At 40.9% G+C, this 25,118-nt stretch overlaps 1 protein-coding gene and 2 long non-coding RNA genes across 4 annotated transcripts in view; 2 read left to right on the forward strand and 1 right to left on the reverse strand.

The window, feature by feature from the left end:
• LOC309702936 (alpha-2-macroglobulin-like) overlaps window positions 1-25,118 on the forward strand; it is a 48,938-nt gene that overhangs the window by 9,470 nt on the left and 14,350 nt on the right. The window contains exons 9-15 of the mRNA XM_082527588.1: window positions 2,071-2,188; window positions 2,282-2,391; window positions 2,489-2,656; window positions 2,891-3,118; window positions 23,783-23,846; window positions 23,941-24,086; window positions 24,480-24,629. Of these exons, the coding sequence (XP_082383714.1) occupies window positions 2,071-2,188; window positions 2,282-2,391; window positions 2,489-2,656; window positions 2,891-3,118; window positions 23,783-23,846; window positions 23,941-24,086; window positions 24,480-24,629 (984 nt within the window). The remainder of the gene's footprint in view (window positions 1-2,070; window positions 2,189-2,281; window positions 2,392-2,488; window positions 2,657-2,890; window positions 3,119-23,782; window positions 23,847-23,940; window positions 24,087-24,479; window positions 24,630-25,118) is intronic.
• Window positions 16,430-19,782, forward strand: LOC309702938. 2 transcript variants are annotated; one of them, XR_014275793.1, is made up of 5 exons: window positions 16,430-17,061; window positions 17,472-17,592; window positions 18,288-18,386; window positions 19,085-19,268; window positions 19,533-19,782. It is a non-coding gene; the product is annotated as an uncharacterized lncRNA (long non-coding RNA). The 2 variants fall into 2 exon arrangements; XR_014275792.1 differs by having other exon boundaries at window positions 19,085-19,782.
• Window positions 21,518-23,358, reverse strand: LOC309702939. The gene is made up of 3 exons (XR_014275794.1): window positions 23,298-23,358; window positions 22,343-22,403; window positions 21,518-22,231 (listed from the first exon to the last, which is right to left on the reverse strand). It is a non-coding gene; the product is annotated as an uncharacterized lncRNA (long non-coding RNA).

Consider the following 25,118-nt stretch of genomic DNA (forward strand, 5'->3'; position numbering starts at 1 on the left):
ATGGGAATAAAGGATGTGTTTTAGCTACAGGCTGCTTAACAATGTGCCCAGTGTTGGGAAGGTTACTTTTAAAATGTATTCAACTACAGATTACATGCCCAAAATGTATTTTGTAACGTATTCCGTTACGTTACTCAATGAGAGTAACGTATTCTGAATACTTTGGATTACTTAATATATTATCCTGCTTTTTACAACAACGTGAATGTACTATTGATGTGTGATTACTGAAGGTTACTCTCCATATCAACACCAACTAGATTTTTAGATCTTAATATAAATGAGTAACAGTAGGTGGACATTAGGTAAGGCTGCACTTTTTGCAGCGATCTCGTGTAGAAAACTATTTCGCGCGTATATAAAACAGGTCAGCGGCTCCGAACCGTAGTAAAGGGACCTCTGGCTAATACATTGGTTCCGTGTCGGCTTGTAGCCGAAAACTAGCTTTGCTTTGTTGTGTGGGTCAACTTTGCTTGCGAGAGACAGAGAGAGGCGTTGAAAGGCTGCTGCAACGGAGCTTATTGTTTCAGAGGAAAACACGAACACGGTGTACAGTCGAGTCTAATATATATGAATATACAGGAAACACCGCCGTGTAATCCATTTATTTCAACAAAGTAACTGTATTCTGAACTAGGATGCTCCAAACCCACACAGAAAACCATCACTGTGTGGCGCCACGACGGTGACTCTGCACTGCAGCACTGCTTTAAATGCACAGACTGGTCTTCAGGGATGCTGCTGTGTATAAGGGGAAGCTGGATTTAGAGGAGTATACATTGGCTGTCCTCAGCTACATTAGTAAGTGTGTGGAGGATGTTACCACCACCAAGTCTGTGATGTGGTATCCAAACCAGAAGCCCTGGCTGAATGCAGAAATCCATTCCCTGCTGAAAGTCAGGGATGCCGTCTTCAGGTCTGGTGATGCACAGAAACTCAAGAGGGCTAGGAGAGAACTGACTGCAGGCCTTTGAGAGGAAAACTATATTTGAGTCTGTGGGTCTTTGTGCTGATGCACCTGTAGAACTTCCCTGAGGGAAACAGGCTGAACATGTTGAAACCAGGGTGGGAGCTGTCCTTGGTGATGTTTGCTGCTCTGCTGAAGCAGTGGGAGGAATAAATGTCCATCAGGGACGGGAGAGGGCTGTGCTGCATTGACTACACTCTAAAGTCTCGCTCTGTCCAGGAGATGTCAGCAGAGACGAGGACACCAAGGAACCAAAAGGTGTGGTCGGACTGGTGGAGGTTGGGGAGGGGTATATCTCTATATGCATGTTTGATGTTTGAGTAAACATGATCTAGAGCAGGGGTCGGCAACCTGTGGCTCCGGGGACGCGTGCGGCTCTTTAGTCCTTATAGTGCAGCTCCGTGTGGTTTGGGAAAATAAATGAGAAGTATTTAGCTGAAGTGTATTTTATTTACATCATTTTAAGTGGGGGAACTTGCACAATCGGTGGCTGACTAAATACTTTTTTGCCCCACTGTATGTTAGTTCTTTTTTAACTTGTAGTTCTAAATTGGAAGATTATTGTGATATTGAAATATAAATATAAAATTATATTCTATTATTTTATAAATATATGTTTTTATGTATAAAGTTACGTTGAAACCAAGCACACCATTGTTGTTCTTGTGACATTACCAATAAGTTTGATGTGTCACATGGCCCTCTCCCTAATGAAAAAACAAAAGTTGTATCCAAGATGGCCGACTTCTAAATGGCCACCATAGTCACCACCCATCTTGAGGAGTTTGCCCCCTCACATATACTAATGTGCCACAAACAGGACTTTAATATCACCAACCATTCCCATGTTATTACGGTGTATCCATATAAATGGCCCACCCTGTAGAGCGTTCTCCTCTGGTCCCGTTGTTGCACCAGCTTTGATGCATGTAGAATTCATCAAATTCTAAATGAGCTCAAGTTTTTCATGACTCTATAAAATATCATAGTTTGAACATTTAATATATTTTATAGATTCGACTGTGAATGAGATTTGATTCTAATTTTGGTTTATTCTTGTATCGCACACAGCAGTGATTTTCTTTCTTTATTGTTCTTTCCAGGCAGACAAGACTGGCTGTGCAACTGTTTCCTTCAACATGTCAATTTTTACTAAAATAGACCAAAGGAGGCTTCATGATGTTCTGGATATCAGGGCCAAAGTGGAAGAAGAGGGAACAGGCAAGGATTTTTATTTCTTTAAAATGACACATCGATGTGTATTTAACCAAAAAGGCATTCACAGGATTGTAACATGAAAGTTTTTACATTCAGGTGTTTCACTCCCTCAAGAGAAGAGAGTCACTATTTCTTACGTCCTTGGAAAAGTGTCTTTTATTAACGTGCCCAAGGTTTGGGAACGGGGATCTAATGTGGAAGGAAAAGTAAGCCTAACATGTTGTTTTCAGCTCAGTTTGTCGTAGCAAAGCACATTTAAATTGTTTGTATTTTCCATTGATAGAGCATTGTGTTCTTCAACAGGTCAGAGCAGTGTACCACAATAATACACCAGTTTGTGACGCACCGGTCTACCTGTTCACGGGAGAAATGTGGCAAGCACGCTCACTACAAAATCTGACAACTGACAGCAACGGTGTGGCCTCATTTTCTTTCAGCACTGATAACTTTGACCAGGATATCCAACTCCATGTGAGCTGACACACGGAAACAATGTGTAATTTAATGCAGCCATGACAGCAGCATGAAGCCACAATTGGTTTCTGATAGGCTGCAAATGTCCAAATACCTCCCACAGTAGGAAGCTGCAATCCTGAAACAGTTTATGACTCATCTTCCTCCACCTTTGCCCTGCTTATAAAGCCTCGTTGACCAATGTTATTTGTAGATCAAGTTTTTAAATTTTTGTTTCCTATCCCCAACTAGGCAAGCCTGACACCAACAGTGGGCAACCAACAATACAAAACTGCATACTATGACAGGGGATTTCACACATTATTCATGTCCCAGCCGTCTTCTCCTGATATTAAAACAATCAGCTCTCTAGAGGTACAGAAGAAGGATAAATCACTTCCCTGTGATGCAGAAGAAGACGTATCAGTCAACTACACTATAGTGGGAGAGTCTCCGGGGTCTGTGGATGTCATTTATCTGGTGAGTTATCTCTGGGTTTACTACAAAGTTTACCATGGCCAGACCTTTTGTGTGTTTGCTAAAAAAGTACTGTTGTAATGCCCATCATGACTGAAGAAGAAACTTTCAGTCCATCATGAGAATCCAGCAGCTTCGATCTATTTCAGCCTAAATACTGATCCAGCCCAAACTATATGCTTTAGAAAAAAGGAAAAAGCCTAAACTTAAAACTAGGGAGGGCGTCTGTCTCATGAATCACAGACTTCATGTCTGGTTCCTCTGTTTTGTCCCTCATCATTTTCTGTCAGCTTAGTAATTAGCCTCAGTGTTTAGTCCTTTGTTCATGATATCCTTAGTTTTCTCTCTCTGCTAAGTATTTATATTCTTAGGCCTTCGTAGATTTAGTCATCTGGGTTCTGCTCTAGTTAATCATGCTTTCCCTGTGTTTCCCCTGCACTTTTCAAGTCTTGTCTTTTAGTGACTCCACGTTTAGTTAGTGTTCCACAGGTGTTTTCTCTCTGTTCTGTGTATTGTATATTTGGATATAGATATTTAAATTTGTGATTGACATGACATTGACCAATCGGCTGAAAGGAAGAAAAATTGGTTCAAAATTCGTTCTTGGACCTTGAAACTTGAGTGCAGAGTTTCACACGTATTTTTTGGTTATAAATACGTGTGAAATTTACACATATACAAATCTTTTTTACAGACATACAAATTATTTTTACACTTACAAAACTGATTTACAAGTACAAAATAATGACCAAAATTTGAGCCCATACATGTGCGCCTTAATTGAACATCCGTCCAAAGCACAATACTCAGCTCCTCCAGTAGGCGGCAATAATACAACATGGAAGAACAGATTTATAGTACATTCTTCTGTCGTTGGTAGAATTCCTTTTTTTTTTTTTTTTCAATTTATTTTTTGCCTGTCCCGTTTGGCTCTTTTGCATCAGAATTATTGTCTAAAGGCGAAGAAAGATGCCCAACGGATTTACTTTACCAAATTGACCATCCCGGCCTTGCCATAATGGTCCATTTGATTCACCTTTTATTGTTTATTTTATTTATTTTTTATTTTCACTTGCTAGATACGGGACAGACTTGAATGAGGAAAAGAAAAGGGAGAAAGGAAGAGGGAAAGAAAAACAGCAGAGAAGAGGGACGGGGATAAAGGGCAAAAAACAAAAACCAACTAAGAAAGCAGACAAAAAAAAGAAAATGCATATATCAATCACCTGGATCACCTGTTGAGAAAGAAAAAAGAAAACAAGCAGAAGAGAACAAGAGTAATAGAATAAACAACATCACAATGATATATGGGAATATGACAGTAAATACTAAATATTAAACATTATTGTGCAGCACATAAGATCAACAGAACACAGTGTGCTTTGAGGTAGGAGCCAAAAAGGGTGTAGTTTGTGGGTGTGAGCACCCGTGTGTACACCTGTGAACATGGACGCGCTTGTTTTTTTAAAAGGTTCCTTCATGTAATGATCTGCTAGAGGGTGTGGGGGGGCCACAGCCCCGTCCTCCAGGGCATGAAGCAGGTATGGAGGAGATCAAAACTCCAGACATCCAGAGGCCCCCAGAACACAAGAGACCAAGGAAGACCAACAGAGGGGCAGCCGCGCCACTGTCCCAGTAAGAGCTGAGGAGAGTCCCAGATGAGGGCTCACTCAGCAGCCGCGGAGCAGAAGCCAGGGGGGTTGCAGTGACGCGCCCGTGAGCTCCGCCGGCAGCCAGCTGTGCCAGAGTGACCGAGCCCCAGGCCGAGAAACCGAGGGCACCCCACCCCCGAAGTGGCCCGAGCGAGCCCCAGGCTCCAGGCCCCGATAAGCGGCCACCAAGGAGTGAGCCGGTGTGTACCTGGGCGCCCATCCCCGGACACAAAGAACCACCAACGCCCCCCGCTCCAGCAGGTCGCAGAGAACAGGGGTGAGAGAAGACTCCAAACCTCCCTCCACCCGCTCATTGTAGTGTTGATGCATGTGTGTTCTAAGGTGCCTTTAAAACCCAGGAGGGCATGGAGCTACCTGCCAGAGAGCAGCAGGTAAGCGCATAGTCCCTCCTGCTAGCCCTCAATGTCTACGTGTATTTAAAATTGAGAGGTGGGCAACGACGCCAGGGGTGAGGTGTACACCCTGATGGTAATTTGGATTCCATGTAGCGTGCCCACCCCCAAGATCCTATATGTATGTGTAATGAGAGTGTGAGTAATGTGAATGTCTAAGTTGTGAGATAAAATTGAGGCAGAGGCAGCCAGAAGGGGACAGAGGGGGGGTAGCCCCCCCTGCACCCTGGTGACATACCCCTACTCCAAGGCCCTGCACGTGTGGGTGGTTGTGGTGGCGCGGGAAGAGGGAGGCAGCTGGAGATGGGGAGGGAAGGAAGGGAGGGGCAAGTGACCCCTCCCTGGGGCCAGCTCCCCCGCTGACCCCAGTAGGCACCCCCATACTCCGCAACCCGCCAGGGAAAGGGGGCCTAGGCCCATCCGGACTGGGGCTCAGAACAGCAGCACTGCCCGGGACAGCCCACCCGACCCCACCACAGAGAAAACTGCACCCACCCCGTCATCCACTCATCTTCCAGACTACACAAGACAATAGACGCCCAGGCTGAGATCTTCCTCCACCCCTCCTGTATCTCCCCCTCCTGCAGAGTGAGTTCCTGAAGAGAGGAGAGCTCCTGCAAGGTCTATCAACCTCCCCCACCAGTTGAAGACCCCCCAGGTGGCTCGATGCACTGGCGGCACCCTGCTCCAGGGCCGGGCCCCCATACACCCACCCGCCCACAACCCCAGCAACATACCAACCAGGACCCAAGCCCCCAAGGCCCAGCCAGGGCCCCAGCCCAGAGACGGAGCGCCCCCAGAACCTCACGCCTGTCCCGAACCCACCCAGGGGCAGCCAGGCTACCAGGTCAGTAACCCACGTCCGTCAGCACAGACCCTCCCCTAGCCCCGCTGCACGCAGCCATGAGGAAACAGTCACCTGAGAGCCAACAGAGCCCCTAACCGGACATGACCGCTACCCCGGGTTGAGCCCCTCAAGGAAGATGCTCCCGGGGAACCCCCCGACGCCCTAAGCCTGTCCCTACCCCCACACCAATCACAACCACAACCAATAAAAACAGCGAAGGTGGGACCAAACTATGACCCCCCACCCCCACTAGGTGATGGAGCTGATCAAAGGAGCCCAGAGCAATTGATCTGATGTGGTGGCAGAGGCTGTATCAAAACTAATGTAATCTAATAGATAATTTCTATATTGGTTAGAATTAAGATTGTTTTTATTTTTCCAGTTCATGAGGACAGTTTTCTTGGCTATGCATAGGGCAGTGAAAACCATATGGGCGATATTCTTTTCTGAAGTGACATTATCTAAGCTGCCCAACAAACATACTAAGGGGGAAGTTGGAATGTTACATTTCAGACACTTCGATAAGTCTTCACATATCTCGCGCCAAAACTTCTGAACTGGTGGACAGAACCAAAGAGCGTGGATATAATTGTCCGGTGAATTGGTTTGGCAGTGTGAGCAGTTGTTGGTAGACGTAAAGCCCATCTTGAACATCCGATGACCTGTATAGTGCACTCTATGTAATATTTTGTATTGAATTAATTGAAGACTGGGATTTTTAATTAGATGAAAGGTTTTTAAGCAAATCTGAGACCAGAAGTTTAGGTCTAAGTTAACTGATAAATCCGCTTCCCATTTTGCAATAGGAAGTTATATTGATTCATCTGTTTTAGAAAGCATTCTGTATATTTTGGATAGTAATTTGGGGGTTTTAAGAGTAAGAAATTGAACCACACTTGGTGGTGTTTGTAGTTCAACTTGACCCGGTTTAAATTTCTTTTTTACTATGGATTTAATTTGTTGATATTCTAAAAATCTTTTCTTGTTGATCCCATATTGTGTAACTAGTCTGTCAAATGAAATAAATTCTGTTCCTGCTAATATATGTTCTAAATATTTGATTCCTTTACCACTCCAATCTGGAAAGTTTATCATATTATTGTTTTGTAATATGTCAGGGTTGTTCCAGATAGGTGTACGTTTGCATGGGATTAATGAAGACGCCGTCAATTTTAGAAACTCCCACCATGCTGTCAGAGAAGAGCTGATGCTGACGCTTTTGAAGCATTCATGTCGTTTGATGTTTGAGCTGATAAATGGTAGGTCTGAGATCTCTAGATTATTGCAAAGTGCTTGTTCTACATCTAGCCAAGGTTCATCTAAGAGGGTATGTTTTAGCCATCCTGAGATAAACTGAAGCCTGTTGGCTAAGAAGTAGTGCTGAAAGTTAGGTAGTTCTAATCCTCCTTTATCCTTGGTCTTTTGTAGTGTTTTTAAGCTTATACGTGGGGGTTTATTTTTCCAAAGGAATTTGGACATACATGAATCTAGAGATCTGAACCAATCTTGTGGCGGTTTAGTTGGGATCATTGAGAATAAATAATTTATTTTTGGTAAGACCATCATTTTTATAGCGGCAACCCTTCCCATGAGTGATATGGGTAGACATTTCCACCTAGCCAGATCACCTTCTACCTTCTTTAAAAGTGGGATATGGTTAAATTTAGTTAGATCTGCAAGCTTGGGAGAAACATTAATACCTAAATATTTTATATTTCTCGATTGCAATGGTGTAGAAGAGGAATTATGGAGGGAGCAATTAATCGGTAGGACTGTAGATTTAGACCAGTTAATTGAGTAATCTGATATTCTTGCAAAAGAGTTTATCAATTCAATCACCCCAGAGATATTGGTTTGTGAATTTTGGAGAAAGAGTAAGACATCATCCGCAAAAAGGCTGATTTTATGTTCCACGTTCTTGCATTTTATGCCCTTAATTACTGAATTCTGTCTGATTGCTGCTGCTAGTGGTTCAATAAAAATTGCAAACAGTGAAGGGGAGAGTGGGCATCCCTGCCTGGTGCCCCTCAAGAGACAGAAGCTGGAGGATGTCTGGTCATTTGTTCTGACACAAGCTGTTGGGGAATTATATAATATTTTTAACCAGTTAATGAAAGAGGATCCAAAAAGTAAAGTTGCAAATAGAAATTTCCAGTTAACTCTGTCAAATGCTTTTTCTGCATCTAAAGAAAATATTGTAGTTTCGATGTTTTTACTGTATGAGTAGTCTATCAAATTAAGTAATCTAGGTGTATTTGTTGATGAGTGCCTACCTTTTATGAAACCAGTTTGGTCAGGATGAATTAAGAGGGGGGTTATTTTCTTTAGTCTCTTTGAGAGAGCTTTGCAGATTATTTTAAGGTCTACATTTATAAGGGATATTGGACAATAGCTTGAGGGATATACAGGGTCTTTGCCTGGTTTTAGCAGGAGATTAATGTTTGCAGAATTCATATTTGATGGAAGTCTGCCCTTTTCTTTGATTTCCAACAACGTTCTGTAGAAAACTGGTGCTAGAATCGACCAGAATTCTTTGTAGAATTCTGCAGGAAAGCCGTCTGGACCTGGAGCCTTATTATTGGGCATACTTATCAGGGCTTCCTGGAGTTCACCTGGTGTCAGTGGTGAATCCAGTGCCATTGCTTGAGTGTCTAATAATTTTGGAAGAGTTATGTTGTCCAAAAACTGATCAATTTCTTTTTTAGATGGGTTTATTTGTGGTGAATACAACGTTTTATAGAAATCCCTGAAAATGTTGTTTATTTGTATCGGTTCATATATTGTGTTCCCAGATAAATCTTTAGCAGCACATATAGTTGTTTTTTCTTTATTTATTTTTAGCTGGTTTGCTAGAAATTGACTGGATTTATTACCATGTTCATAATTTTGTAAGCGTAGTCTTTGTACTAAGAATTTTGTTTTTTTACCAAATATCTCATTTACACTCAACAAAAATATAAACGCAACACCTTTGTTACTGCTCCCATTCCCCATGGGATGGACGTAGAGACCTAAAACTCATTCCAGATACACAATATAACCATCCCTCCAAAACAGTGGTCACAAATCAGTCCAAATGTGTGGTAGTGGGCACATCTGCCATATTGAGATAATCCATCCCACCTCACAGGTGTGCCACATCAGGATGCTGATCTGACATCATGAGTAGTGCACAGGTGTACCTCAGACTGCCCACAACAAAAGGCCACCCTGGAATGTGCAGTTTTTTGCGCTATTGGGGGTCTGGGGACCCAGAACCGGTCAGCATCTGGTGTGACCACCATTTGCCTCATGCAGTGCAACACATCGTGGCATGGAGTCTATCAGATTGTCAATTGTGGCCTGTGGAATGTTGGTCCACTCCACTTCAATGGCTGTGCGAGGTTGTTGGATATTCGTGGGAACTGGTACACGCTGTCGTATACGCCGGTCAAGCACATCCCGAACATGCTCAATGGGTGACATGTCCGGTGAGTATGCTGGCCATGCAAGAACTGGGACATTCTCAGCTGCCATCTGCCCTGAACAATGTGAACCATGATTCATCCGTGAAGCGCACACCTCTCCAACGTGCCAGACGCCATCGAATGTGAGCATTTGCCCACACAAGTCTGTTACGGCGACGAGCTGGAGTCAGGTCAAGACCCCGATGAGGATGACGGGCATGCAGTTGAGCGTCCCTGAGACGGTTTCTGACAGTTTGTGCAGAAATTGTTTGGTTGTGCAAACCAATTGTTCCAGCAGCTGTCTGGGTGGCTGGTCTCAGACGATCATGGAGGTGAACCTGCTGGATGTGGAGGTCCTGGGCTGGTGTGGTTACACGAGGTCTGCGGTTGTGAGGCCGGTTGGATGTGCTGCCATATTCTCTGAAACGCCTGTGGAGACGGCTTATGGTTGAGAAATGAACATTCAATGCACGAGCGACAGATCTGGTTGACATTCGTGCTGTCAGCATGCCAATTGCACGCTCCCTCATTGCTTGTGGCATCTGTGGCATTTTGCTGTGAGACAAAACTGCACATTCCAGGGTGGCCTTTTGTTGTGGGCAGTCTGAGGTACACCTGTGCACTACTCATGATGTCAGATCAGCATCCTGATGTGGCACACCTGTGAGGTGGGATGGATTATCTCAATATAGCAGATGTGCCCACTACCACACATTTGGACTGATTTGTGACCACTGTTTGGGAGGGATGGTTATATTGTGTATCTGGAATGAATTTTAGGTCTCTACGTCCATCCCATGGGGAATGGGAGCAAAAACAAAAGTGTTGCGCTTATATTTTTGTTGAGTGTAATTCTAGTTTTGTTTTGCGTATTTTCTTCAATGTTTCCTGATCTTGGTGGGACTCGTAGGCTTCTTCTATGGATTTGATGTTTTTTCTAATTCCTGAGTATTTTTGTTTTCTTTTTTCTTTTTATGTGATGAGAAAGAAATTATTTTACCTCTCATCACAGCTTTCCCTGCTTCCCATAGAACAGAAGCTGATGTTTCGGGAGTGTCATTATAGTCCAAATATGAAGTCCACTCTTTTTTAAAATATTTAATAAAGTCTTCATCTTTAAGTAGTGATATATTAAATCTCCAGTTTTTTCTTGGTGTAGTATTATTCTTGTGCATTAGTGTTAAAGATACAGGAGCATGATCGCTGACAGCTATAGGGTGAATCTCAGTGTCTGAAATGTCGTTCAGCAGTGAGCTGCTGACCAAAAAATAATCCAGACGAGAGTAGGAGTGATGGACATGTGAGAAAAAAGAATATGCCTTACTGGTGGGGTGAAGGGAGCGCCATGCATCGCAAAGACCAAAGTCGCTCATATACTGTTTGATTATATTTGTGGGCTGCCAATTACGCTGAGTTCCCGCTGTATTGAGCCTATCCATGTCTTCATTTAGTCCAAGGTTGAGGTCACCTCCAAGAACAAGTGTGCCATCTAAGTGTTCAGAGAGTGCACTGAAAAAACCGTGAAAGAATGAGGGATCATCAACATTTGGACCATATACACTTGCAATACATAGCTTTTTATCACGTATAGATAGTTTAATGATTAAGAATCTGCCCTCTGGATCTATAACTGTATCGAGTACTGTGAAATTAATATTTTTATGTATTAAAATTGCTGCTCCCCTTTGTCTAGAATTATAACAAGCTGAGAACACATTAGGAAACTCAGGTGTTTTAAGTTCATTCGAACCTCTAAGAGGTCTGTGGGTCTCTTGTAATAGGACAACATCTGCCTGTAGTTTTTTGAGTTGGTTAAATATTTTTAACCTCTTTTCTCTGGAGCCAGCTCCATTTATATTCCATGTAATGAACCTCAGTGTACCCATAGATGTTTGTGTATAACTAGGGATGTATGCTGTGTGTGTCGCTTAGACAGGTGGAGAGAATATGTCACTTGTTCATAAATAAAGGCAAGGCAAGGCAAGGCAAATTTATTTGTATAGCATAATTCAACAACAAGGTGATTCAAAGTGCTTTACAGAGACATTAGAAACAAAAACAAATAAAAAGCATGATTTAAAATTGATTAAAACAAGCAAACAAACTAACTAACTAAACACACACGAAGGAGAGAGAGAAAAAATGTGTGGCGAGATGCTCCCTGAGTCTGACTATGTGTTTGCATATTTACTAATATGTGTAGGCTTGGCTTAAGTGTGTGTATCCTAAACGACTGTGTGCGCTGTCTGACTGAAGTGAATGTGCTGCCGTTGAGCGCATGGTGCGTATGTGTGGAAATAAAGGATGTTGTTTGTGGATGAGTGTGGAATAGGGGTGGGTTTTTATAATCGCTTCATCGATTAAAATCGATTCTGGCTTGGATAACGTAAAATCGATTCATTAAAATCCTGAATCGATTTTTTAATATAAATTTATTTTGCCCGAAATGCCAGAATCTCTGGTGACATCTCACAAAATTTCAACAACCACCAAACTAAGACAGTAAATGAGAGCAGGTACAGGGATTCTGCACATAGACTTAGACACACAGCGCGACCCGCGGATCAGAATCAGTTAGATGTCGCCTTTCTTACGGTCGGGGCTGAAAGCCGACAGCTCGCTGATTCTGATCTGTGGGCGGGTCCGTGCTTTGTGTTCACGCCCTTTATGCGCTGATTCTAAAGCTGTTGGTTTGATGTCTCTCCAACAATATTGACCGAACCAGCAGCAAAAGAAGATCCAAACGCTTCACATAAACATCGTCATGAATTCACTCTGACTTTTACTGTTTTGCTTCGTCCAAGATGCACAGCTCTCTCTCTCTCTCTCTCTCTCCCTCCCTCTCTGTCTGTCTCTCTCTCTCGCTCTCTCTCTCTCTCTGTACTTCAAGAACAGTTTCCCATCTAAAAATCTGTTTTCTTCATTATTCGCTTACTTGTTACGCACAAGACTACCGTTGTTTACAGGCTGTCGGCCGACTTTTTTTTTTTTTTCGTTTTATATACTTCCGAAAAGAAAACCTCATTTCTGCCGTTCAATACTGAACAAATTTAAACTTTTTAAAATTATTCAAAATGCTTAGCCGTGTCTCTAATAAAACCGCTGTAACATCAGAGGTAATGTTCATGTGTTGATTAATGGTTTTCTTTCGTTTTTGATGTACTGCAGAATATTTTTATAAAATCCCAGAACAGGAAAATCTCCTTCATGTTTTTCTGTGTTTTATCTTCAGCTACTTTGACACAAAGGCCTCTGCTGTGACGCTCACACCTGTGATAAAGTCTTGCGTGTGTCAGCTTCCTTTTTATTGATACAAAAATATGTAAATGTACTGATCTGAATTATAATATTTCTGTCAAAATTTCCCAGATTCAAATTGAATAGAATCGAATTAAATCGAATCGTGGATCGAATCGATTCGGGACCTTGTGAATCGGAATTGAATCGATTCTAGAAATCAGTGACGATACCCAGCCCTAGTGTGGAAGCAGGTAATCGAAGCAGTGAAAGAAATAAAGAAAGAAACCAAGGACAAGGGTGAGCAGCATAAAAACAAGAGGGGGGAAAAGAGAGAAGAAAAAACAAACAAACCCCGAAAACATTCCAATCAAACCGTTGACGGAGAGTGACGGTGTTAATTCTGCTATCATATCACACTTAAGATGCAATTTGATACTGGTAAGTTAAACAGATGTTAATGTTAAGTTAATGCAAGTTAGTGTGAGTGGATAGGGAAAGGGTGTAGCGGATTCTTATCTGGTGTGAGGTTAATACAGCCACGGAGTGATGTTGGGGTCGCGGTGGAGCTGTCCATCCACGTACAGCCGGTCCACAGCGATGACAGCGCGGGAGCCCTTCTGGATGAAGCCGCGTCGGATTGGGAAGAGGACCCTGCGTCGTTCCAGGATCTCTTTGGGGAACTGGTCGTTCACACTGAAGTCCGTTCCTTTTAATTCCCTGCTTTTGTTTAAAGTGGCCGAATGTGGCCACAATAGGACGTGGTCTCCCGCGTTGGTAGAATTCCAAATGTTCAATTACCAGATAGTGGTCACACCCAAGTTAGTCAAGATAATAAACAAGATTGGCATGTTCAATAAATAACCATGCAGAAAGAAGCAATGATATGTACCATTTTATAATAACATTTTTCCAGGACTCAACATAAAATTGTTCAGATTTTTAGCATATAATCACAGGAAATTAAAAATTAAAAAAGTAGAAAAAAATAATAATGTTGGTGTAAGTTGTGGGCACCCGCAGGATCTTTTAAAAACATATGAGACAAACTGCATGTTAAGAAAAGACCTTTTGGGTATTTTGAATTGTAATTTAACTGTATTATTAGGAGATGGGTGGAGTAAGCTAACTTAGCATTGTAATCAGAGTAAAGACAAAATACCAAAATACAAAAATACTTTTCAAAACCCTTCGAACAGCACTTGGTTAAATTGTGTGCAAAAAGGGTGCCATGATTAAATTGTGTTCATCCAACAACAGATTTTTTTGAGTGTAAATATGTTTTATGTTTTAGAGTCATGAAAATATGGAAAAACCATAAAATAAGTATGTGTCCAAACTTTTGAGCGTAAATTGGTGCAGTTTTGTGGCTGAAATTCTGATATCTTATGAATTTTAAAAGTTGCTTGTAGAAAATTGTCTTCAGACCTTAAAAGCATCGGAGCACCTTAAAAGAAAAGGAGTGAAATAACAGCTCTTAGTAATTAAACTGTTTAAAGATAAGTTACAGACCCAATTTTTATAGCTATACTTACATTGATTTGAAGTGATTTATTTAAGTATGTAGAGTGAAATTTGTTTTAATTCATTCTACACAATTTAAAAAGTTTAGGAAAACAGAATTAAATCTTGTTGTTTCAACAACTACTTTGTTAATCAAGGCAATGATTTCACTCATTTCAACCAAATTATTTCAATTAGATTTGTTTACATTTGTTACACATTTAGAAACCCACTACTTTACAAAAAAAAGTCACAATCAGATTATGATAACATTATCTTTATTAACTGGATTTAGTGGACAATATAAAAGCTTACCATTTTTGTACACCTGCAAGCATTATGCCACTTCAAAAGGTAAAACGTTAGAATACTTATTTACATAGGTAATATGTTGGAACCAAAGCTTCCACAACTAAAAACAGATGCAAAATTTGCTCAATATATCGACTGCATTTAAAAAAATTAAACTAAAAGATAAAAATACATCTCCCACTTGGCAAGTTAAAACATGTGACAAAATAGAATTGTGTGAATTTGGAAAAATAAAATAAAATAATTAGAAATATTTTGGGGGCAATACAACAACAACAAAAAATTCCATAGGTGATGAAAATCTATATTTGTTTGGCGTATCTCATTGAAATAATTATTAGTTTGACCAATTTTTATATTTCTGTATTTATTTTTTTAATTTTGGTTGCAGTCCTCCACAGCTAGCAATATAGTTTTGCTGTGTTTTAAAACATGCTAGCAAGCAAAATGGACACAATAATACAGTGAACTTAACAGGTGGCAGTGGTCTTAAACTTTACAGGACTTTGATACATAAACACAACATAGTACTTCTGTCAGTACTTCTGATCCATTTTGAGCCATCTATATAAGGACAAACAAAAATCATCTGCAGTGCTGTATAAAAGGTGAATTGCCCAACAGAGAGAATCCAAAAACTTAAAAAAAAAAAATTTAAATGAAAGAAAAAAATATAAACAACTCAAATATTAACATTATATATTGGAAATCACCATTGCACCAATGAACCATTCAAGACCTATCAGTCATTTTCAAGTGCTCTCACCCCATAAGCTTGTTTTTCAGAAACTGTACCTTTGAAGACAGCTTTTGTCCATCAAGATTTAAAAGTATCTTCTGGAGGACTTCAAAGGTGCATTTAAGTTCTGGTGGGTAGCTCAGGTTCAAACAGTATATGAGTCCAAACAACAGAGCACATGCTTGTGCAATGTTACCAAAATCAGTGTTAGCCTCCACACCCTCAATCAGGACACCAACGTCCTCTGGGTCATCTTCAGGTTCAGCACCCTCCTTCTGGATGACGTACACCCCCATCACAGTTTGCTCCATGCAGCTTTTTGCCTCGCTGTCCGTATCCTACATGAAAAAGTATAAGACAACAAAGTAAAATTTAAGAGATTGTTTAAACAACTGTTTCTATGCTGTTCATAAAATCCAAGTAGTCAAAGTAATAAACAGAAAATTACACCACTAAAGTAGTTGTTAGTAATTACTCCAATACATAAATTATAAAATACACCTCTCATGTCAAAAGAGGTGGCATAATTGACCTCTCACCGGCCCCTCCCCCGAAAGGGCCATTGTCCAATTACACATTATAGCAACCGTTACTGTGTCTGACAAACATTAACCTCAAGCAAGATGGAGAAGCGGTGTGCCCACCGATACGCCGAGAGATTGTGTCTGGAGGAGTTGTGTTCTTTCCATTCACAAAGTCAAAAACAACGTGAATGGATTAAACAGTGTGTATGGCCCCATTCCCAGGTAAATGTACCGAACATTATGAAGCATGTCTGCTTGCACATTCGGGTACCCATTGGTGCGCAGAGGAAACCATTTGTTTGTCGGACGTAGCAAGAGTAACTTAGGGGGACAGGACTCGAGAAAAGGCTAACTCAGCTGCTAAAATAAAGCAGGTATAGAAGTGTTAGTACTAAACAGCTCAAAGTTCATAGACATTTCTATTTACAAATACTGATGACCATAGCAATGAAAAAAACAACAGGACTTGTTTTAATCCAAGTACAGATTCAAAAGCAATATTGTCTTGATGCATGTTAAATGCATTGTATGTTTGTGTATCAAGTTTAACTAGGCATAAATTTCTTTCCTTCCAATACCAAATTCCAGAAATTCTTTATTGCAACGCTTAATACTGTTTGGTATTCAAGACATCCTTTCCCCAATAGTTGGGTTGCGGTCACGTGGTTCTGATGACGTGCGGAGGCAGCGCGATTTTTGAGTGGAGGGCGGAAGTAAACATGGAGGACACTGTGGAGAGTCAGGAGAGCAGCTATTGTGCAACTTTAGACCCCGTTTCTCAGGAGAGATATAAACAGATAGTTAAAAAATATATCGGACGTGATCCGTATTCTTTGAAAATGTCCGAATACACCACAGAAGTAAAGGATTTGCCTACTATCGAGGCTGTGGATATCACCAACTACTTGGTCCTCCAGACTTCTTACTACACTAGGCAGCAAATGAAAGCTTTCAAGAGTCTGGAGGCGTACAATTTTTTTGTCAGCGGGTGGGTCCACAACCTTGGAACAAAACGTCTCCGTGATGGATACAGTTTGGTGTTTGCAAGGGTGAGTGTTTGTTCTTATATTGCTTTATCTTAAACACGCTAACAGTTAGCGGTAGCGGCTTTAACGTCAACAAACATGCCACATCCTTAGGACTTCGTTAGAGTGACAGTTGTTTGTTTCAAGGTAAACCATTCTCAGCGGTCTAACGAGACACCTCTGAAGACTTGGGTAATTGCAAAGGAGGATGGAGAAGTGATTGCAGCTCATTGCAATTGTATGGCAGGGTTAGTAGCCTAATTAAGTAGGATGTTATTGCAATGAGAACACACACATACACACACACACACACACACATATACGCATAGGGCACTGCTAGCATTTTGCAGGTGTACTTCAGTAGTAGTGGGGAGAGAGTGTTTTCTTTTAGCTAAGAATTCATCAGCTAAGAATTTGTGTGATTGCCTTAGATCCCTCATGACACTCAGATGCATTTTTCAGATAGAGGGTAGAACTATTCAGTCATGTCATCACCTAGATAATGATTTCTCTATAGGCTGTTGAGAAAGAGTTAATGAATAAACATGTTACTTCAAATAAAGTGCCATTGCACATTAGTATTAGTAAGCTATGCATCATCAAAATGTACTGTAAATATTGCATTTCATGTTAAAAAGATTATGTGCTCTATTTCCAGACTATCAGAATCATGCTCGCACGTTGGAGCTGTTCTTTTTGCAGTTGAAGCTGGGGTGAAAATGAGAGCGACATGCACATCAGAGCAGTGCAAGTGGCTGATGCCATCTCATGTTAAAAAGGTAAGCCAAAAAGCAAAATGTAGGATAAAGAATGTTATATTGGGACTTCATGTGACAGTAGGATAAAATATCTTCCCCAATACTGCTACCTTGTCGTGGTGGGGAAGCTTGAGTGCCTCAATGACCCTGTAGGCTATACCGGCGGGGGCTTCAAGCTCCTGGTAGATCTTATCAAGCCGGGCAGGTTGCAGGTGAGGGGTCAGACAAAAGGCAGTACTTTAATAAATGAAGAGTTCTATTCCAAAACGCTATAACAGCATTTAAAAGCCATTTCCTTTTTCATGACTAACATAACCATGACTGCAGAACCGTATACTGTATATCACACCCTTCTCATGCATGCCTCAACACCCTAGCACTTGTTTTCTGCGCACACACACACCTGACTGCAGCACTTTATATATTCACATTTCTCATGCATTCCTCAATACTCACAACTCCTCACACCACATTTTCATCAACATGGAACTACTTACTTTCCACTCCTTTTATACCCAGCACATGGCACCTCCATCCCCACCCAACATACACACACACACTTCACTGCCAACCAACCACTATACCCAGCCTAAAACACACATACTCACTCCACTGCCATCACTGTTCAATTTCGAATATTTTTGGAAACGAATATATAGCGTTTTGGAAAAGAGCTTTTTAAATTTTAATGATCTTCTTTGGCTTAATTTTTCCAGATTCCTGCTTGCCCAGTAACTCTGATTGACTTCTCTTCAGCAAAGTCAAAAAAACGAAAGCTTGAGTGTTCCATTGATGGCTGCACAAGTACACAAAAGGTTGGGAAATCACTTCCATGCCCAAGAGTGCAGAGAGATTCAGAGACATACTGTAGGTTTTTTGAGAGTTTAAGCAAAAACTGTCCAAGGAGTGCAGCACTGATGTCTAGGGAACCTTACCACAAAGAATTTGTCCCCCAGTCTAGCATGCTTCCTAAAACTGTGCCTGAGTACAGAACACCAGAGACACTGCAGCTCCCCCCCAAAGACCTTGAAGAGCTATGCCTGGACTTCCAGCTTGAAGAACTCACCCTGTCCCAAGTCCAGGCTGTAGAGAGGGCGACTCGAAGTCAGAGTGCAAGCAGTATTTGGTTTAGGCAAAGAGCTGGACGCGTAACTGCCTCTAAGCTGAAACAAGTTCTTAAGACCAACCCCCAGCAACCATCAAAGAGCTTGATCAAGGCCATATGCTATCCAGAGGCATATAGGTTCACCACAGCTGCTACAAGGTATTTAGGGTTTGATGTAGGGTAAGGCAGAGTTAAGATTTGGGGTATGAAACTGTCCATAACTGTAACTAAAAAAGTGTTATGAAGATGGAGGTTAGTTATAGGCTTATACGGCTAGGGTTATACAGGGTAAGAACTAAGTATAGTTTAGGGTAATGGCATATTGTATAATACATCACTTTACTGTTTTACACATCCAATACTAAGTAATAATTTCCTTTTCATGTTTGGCATGTGTACTGTTTATAGTTATGGATGCAAACATGAAGCACAAGCCAGAGGAGCATATGAGAAGCTTATGAGCCAGGAGCATGCAGGCTTCTCATGTATGGACAGCGGTCTCTGGCTGAACCCCAAGTGGCCATACATGGGGTCCTCCCCTGATGGGATAGTCACTTGTGACTGTCATGGAACTGGCATCTGCGAGATTAAGGTATTGACTCTGTTGTAGTCAAGGCCATAGGTGTGACATCTTTCCATAAGAATCAGTGAACTGAGTAAAAATGCAGGAAATACCTTTTCTAATTTCTAATCTATTGTTCAATTAAGATAAGATGAGGCTTTATTGTCTGTGTCAAATAGACATTTGTTTTGGGCAATGAGAGATTATGATAACACAGACCACACCCATCATCTTTGCTTCTTCACTGTTTCATCAGATAAATCTTGATTGTTGTTCTCATCACTGTGATTTTAGTGCCCACACTCTCAGAAAGATGCGGTCAACCTGCGCATGCGTGCTGGGGAGAAGGGCTTCTGCCTCATCAGTGACGGGGATAATGTCACACTGGACCCAACTCATGACTACTATTACCAAATTCAGGCACAGCTTCACATTGCAAATGCAGAGTACTGTGACTTTGTTGTGTGGAACCGCAATGACATATTTGTTGAAAGGATTTTGCCTGACCTTGAGTTTTGGGATGATGCGATTCCTAAAGTTGAGTGTTTTTTTTAGAAACAGTATACTCCCAGAAATACTGGGACAGCAAGTTACAAACATACATGTGTAATGTGATAAAAGGACGACAACATAATGACATTTTGAATATTGTTATGACCTGATGGTAGTCATTATGAGTTCTGGCTATTGTATTTGCTCTGACGTAGCATTAGAGCACAAATTGTCATTTAATTTTATTGTACATTTAATTGTGTCATTTAAGTGTTGTGTAACACTACACAATGATTAAATGCTATTGAGGCAGCATAATAATACATTGGTGGTTTATTTACAAGATTAGACTTTTAAACAAATAAACAAAATAGATTGTATGAGAATGTTACAGACAACATGCTGTCACAATGGCTCACCAAGTATTCCTTTATTAACTTCTATTAACGTCTTCGTTTAGGTGGATGCACAAAGACTTCAAGATGCATGCTCGTCTGGTATGGATGTTGTCATGCTGGAGAGGAGGAGGAGATAATATGAGCCAAAACCAGTCTGTTTTTCTTAAAGCTAGGGTAATCAGTTAACTTGCATAATTATTCTTTAGGTTAGAACCTGGCATGTACCATTTGTTAAGCCGAAACAAAATTGACAACTTCATCTCCAAATAAAAGTTATTTTTGCTGCCTATGACAAAGTCTACTCAATCCTAATACAAACCTTGGAGATGGCAAGCATGAGACCTCTTATTTTCTTTCCACGTGTCCCTCCTTTGGTCAGAAAGATTTCCATTAAGCGTGGAGCGTATTGGTCAAGCTCGGCAAAGAAAGTAGATAGCAGAGGCTTTGTGGTGATTCGCAGAAACTCCTTCTCAATCCGCAATAGAGAACAAATACATTGATTAAAAACGCAACTGTATATTTCACTCACTTCACATCTAAGCTGACTAAAGCTGCTTTTAGAAGACCATGCAGACATCAGTGCTGTCTGTGTAGGACATGAATCAGTCTGTGTCAGATACTGAATTTGAAATTTCCACTAAAGTCACAAGTAAGAGGCAAGTGGAACCAAGATCTAGGCCATTTGCTTTTTGAAGTTTGCAAAGACTACTAAATTGCACCAGTGGTAGTTCACTCTTTGCAACACAGTACGCTGTTCTAAACAGATTTTTCAGGTTTATTTTTAGTATATTATTTGCAATTGGTGTTTGTTCTGGGAAAGATATTGCAGACTGAGCAATAATCCATTTCTAATGGGGGCCTTTCTTAAAATTACTGGTCCCAGTAACAAAGGCGCTTGTCGACTCAGGAATCGAGGGAAAACCAACAACACACCCGGCAGAACATTATGTTATTTACACGGGTGCACATAAGTGGTCCGCATGTGCGCATTCGCTGTCAAAATAAAAGACGCGCAACAGATAAGAAGTTGCAACGCACGTTTGCATCCATATAAAAGGCACTGTTTTTGTCCGCTAGAGTGGGATTTTCATGGCACATTCTGCACCACATCTGTGCGTTCATCATTTGTTTGAAGCCAGCTCACCTCCTGCAACCACTTTTGCGAGAATACGTGCTTCTTTTGTGGTTCAGACTCCTTCTGACATTTGTTTGGAGGTGGAGGAAAACCAAAGTAATTGCTTAAAGGAGCTTCTTCGACATATTTAAGAGTTCTAAACAAATATGTCCTCCTCCAGAAAATCTTATGTATGCAAACACGCGTTGCAACTTCTTATCTTGTGTGCGTTTTTTATTTTGACAGCGAATGCGCACCTGCGAACCACTTATGTGCAGCCCCGGTTATATAGCTCGTCATGTTGCAGCCACAGAAATTCTTTTGTCCATGAAACCATAAAGCTGCACTTTCTTTTTGCCTTATAGTCTGATTTGTCATAACTTTTCCGTTTTGTGGTAAGCTTTTCTTTGGCTGTCACTTCTTCACCCTGACCTGTCTTATTTGGCTCAGCAGAACTGAAATATATATCCTGCTGCTTTTACACACGGACTCACATAACGCTCAGTGATTCTCTGCGCGATCAACCTCTCACATGTTTAAGCTGCGGGAGATTTCACTTGTCATGTTTGCATAGTAAGCTAACGATTAATAAGACGATGTCAGAGGAATTGGTGCACAAATTATCATCACTCACAGATCAGTGCTGTCGCTCTCTATACACAGGTCGGGCGATTGCAAAGTGAAAGCAAAAAACAAGCGCGAATTCAAACGCGATTTCAATATGTCACATATTGACAGTGGCTCACCGATGCCAATGACATAATTACCCAGCTACATTTCTGAAAGAATGCAAAAGCATTGACATATATTTTTCCTTCTTATGACAGCCCGACGGGCAGGGCAAAGATAGATTTTGGTAGCCCGACTGGAAAAATCGCTAGCCCTGGGACGTCGGGCTAGCCATTTTGCAAGCCCTGTACAGTGTTTCAATAATTTGTACCTACTACTCTCCCTGATGGAACAACGCTTGCACTGCCACATACAAGTCACTGAAAGAAAAAAAGAAAAGCAGTTTTAAGGATAGTTTTATTGGCACCTTTTTTTCACTTTGATTAAATCATAAAACTATCATAAAAAATATATGATGGTAAAAGGCTTACCATGTATTAAAGAGGAGGCACAAACAATCAGAAAAAGGGGTCAGCTTTCTTTGTGGTGTTACTATGGTAAAGAAAACAGACAAAATTATTTTATAAAAATTCCACAGTGGATTTTTTTTTAAACTTTGTTGCAAATGTATAAAAAAAATACAAATACATATAAATACCTCTTGCAATATAAAATTCACAGATAAATATCCAATCTGTTGCCAAATGTAATAGCAGTGTTTCACACTATGCAATAAAGATGCTGGTAGTTGCGGTAAAGGTCCGACAGGCAATTTTCATAACTATCCGCCATTGCCTTTTCCTCTGACCTCGTGTTTATGCTCTTTTCCCCATGCACTAGCGATCAAGTCAATTCGAAGGATGCAGCCCCTGAATTTGGACACAGCTAATATTTAGCAAATCGCGCATGCTAGTTTAACTTGCATTACTGTGAGAGGCCGAATGCTTAAAATAAAAGGAGAGAGAAAGAAAGAAAGAAAAAATGCAAATGATAATAAAAAAAGTGAACAAAGACCATGTCTTGCAATAACCGTCATTTAAAACCAAAGTGAATGCTAACAGAGCTAGGTAGAAGTTCAATGAGACAACCATACTAGCTTTAGCTAACTTCATTTACTTTGAAAGTGAATTACAAACGTGTTAAATATTGAATTAAACATATCAATAACCGCTAAAAACACTATAAGACTAACTGCAAAAACGGGTAAAAAAAAGAAAAACAATGAAGTGGAAATGCTAATAATAGTATAAATATACCCAGAGCGGATTATAAATCAGGTATTAGACGGTACCGATTGGCACCGTCTAATACCAGATTTTCACTGTATTTGCTCCACTCCCGCTGTCTAATGACAACTTACACATTTGGAATTAAAAACATTGTTAAACAATTAATGGACAAAACAACTTCGTTTGACTAAGATATTTTGAGTTATTTATTACTTACCTGTATTGTGGAAGATTCCGCAGAGGGAAATGGCAGTCCACTGAACACATATAATTTCTCCGCGTTCCCGCCTCTTCACTTTTGGGAAGTTTGAGCATGCGCACTAGGCATCGGTTTTAGAGTTGTTGATTTAAAATAATTACATTTAATTGAACTGAAGAATGCAAATCTAGTTCATTAAACTTTTTGTTATTTTATGTTAAACCAACAACTGATAATGATTTAAAAACCTAAACTCAATATGTTCATGTTAAATAGACAAATGTCTATTGAATTAATCAAACAACGGCCTTAGTTGACTTTTTTGAGTGTAGAGTTATTTATATATTTTTCTTTGCTTCAGTGTGCATCTACAATGTAGAAAGCATTACAATAAAAAAAAAAAACACTGAATGAGAAGGTGTGTCAAAACCTTTCACTGGTAGTGATGTCCACAGATATCAGTGCTAGTTCATTCTAGTTTTTAAATGATTTCTGTCTTCCAGGTGTTGTCCAGAGGAGCTGTCACCATGCAAGGACAAACACGGATTCAAGTGCAAGATAGATCAGGTAAAATTCCCATATTTCCACAAATGCCACAGCCAAGCATTGACGTTGGTCTGTTTTGTTGATCTGTGGATGCATGTTTGGACCTGTGTTTCAGTGAATGAGGGCCAGGTGTCCTTTAAAGTCAGAGTGTCTCCTGAGATGGCTCCAGAGTTCCAGGTTGTGGCTTATGCCGTCCTGCCAAGTGAGGATGTAATTGCCCACAGTGCTGACTTCTCTACTGACAAATGCTTCAGCAACAAGGTGAGTGTAATTCTAGAGGTGTGCTGTGTGTTTGGTGTCTGCAGTCATGCCATGTCGTTCAAATCAAAGTCATCTCCAGGATTTCTAGCATATACTGGTTGTTGTGGACTGGTTGTTGCACAGCTGTTTCTACTCTACCTGGGGACTCAAATTGCTTCTTTATATGACCTCATGACCCGCTCACTCCCATTTATACAAGCACTTTTTCAATGATGATGCAAGTCCTACCTATCTAACACTGACACAGTGTTCATACAGTGTCCAACGTGGGCTACAGCCATCACATGGGACTCATGATTTGTCACTCACCACAGTGAAGCAGCTCATTTAGCCAGCAGTGAGTGGGGAGTTATCACAGTCACTAAACTTCTATGGGTGTTTTGTGTGTGTCAGGTGTCAGTGGAGTTTTCACCGTCTTCAGCCGTCCCAGGTGAAGAGACCAACATGCAGGTGACGGCCCTGCCACGTTCTCTGTGTGGTGTGAGCGCCATCGACAAGAGCGTTCTCATCAAGGAGCCTGGGAAGACTCTGGATGCAGATAAGGTAACTGCTGATATTAACACCAGTGAGGTGGACACATCCCTTATTTCCAGAACCCGTAGTGTCGTGAGTTACCAGCAGCTCAGGCCTTCGCTCTGGTACTTGTGTCCTGATAAGTATTCTTTGGGCAGTCGTACATTGAACTGTTTTAAACAGTCAAATGCTGAGTTTGTCTTAAAGCAAACTGGTATAAAAAATACAAGGTTACAAATGCATGTGTCTGTGATGACAGTCTTTCTAGCGAGTAAGTAAGTACCATGCTTGTTGCTCATGTGGTTGCAATATTTTAATCTTATAAAATTAATTCCTTTTGAGCAAATTAATATTTCAGCATGGAGATAAATCCAGGATCATGACCTTTTTTTTTTAGCAAATAATTCAACCATGCAAACAAGTGTATGACCTGCCAATCACTGTCTGCTTTACTTGAGAAGAATTTAACTTTGCACCAAAACTGCTCAAATACACGAGTATTTGTTGATGTTAAACATA

The sequence above is a fragment of the Aulonocara stuartgranti genome (assembly GCF_965226115.1).
Source record: "Aulonocara stuartgranti genome assembly, chromosome: 3".
NCBI lineage: Eukaryota > Metazoa > Chordata > Actinopteri > Cichliformes > Cichlidae > Aulonocara > Aulonocara stuartgranti.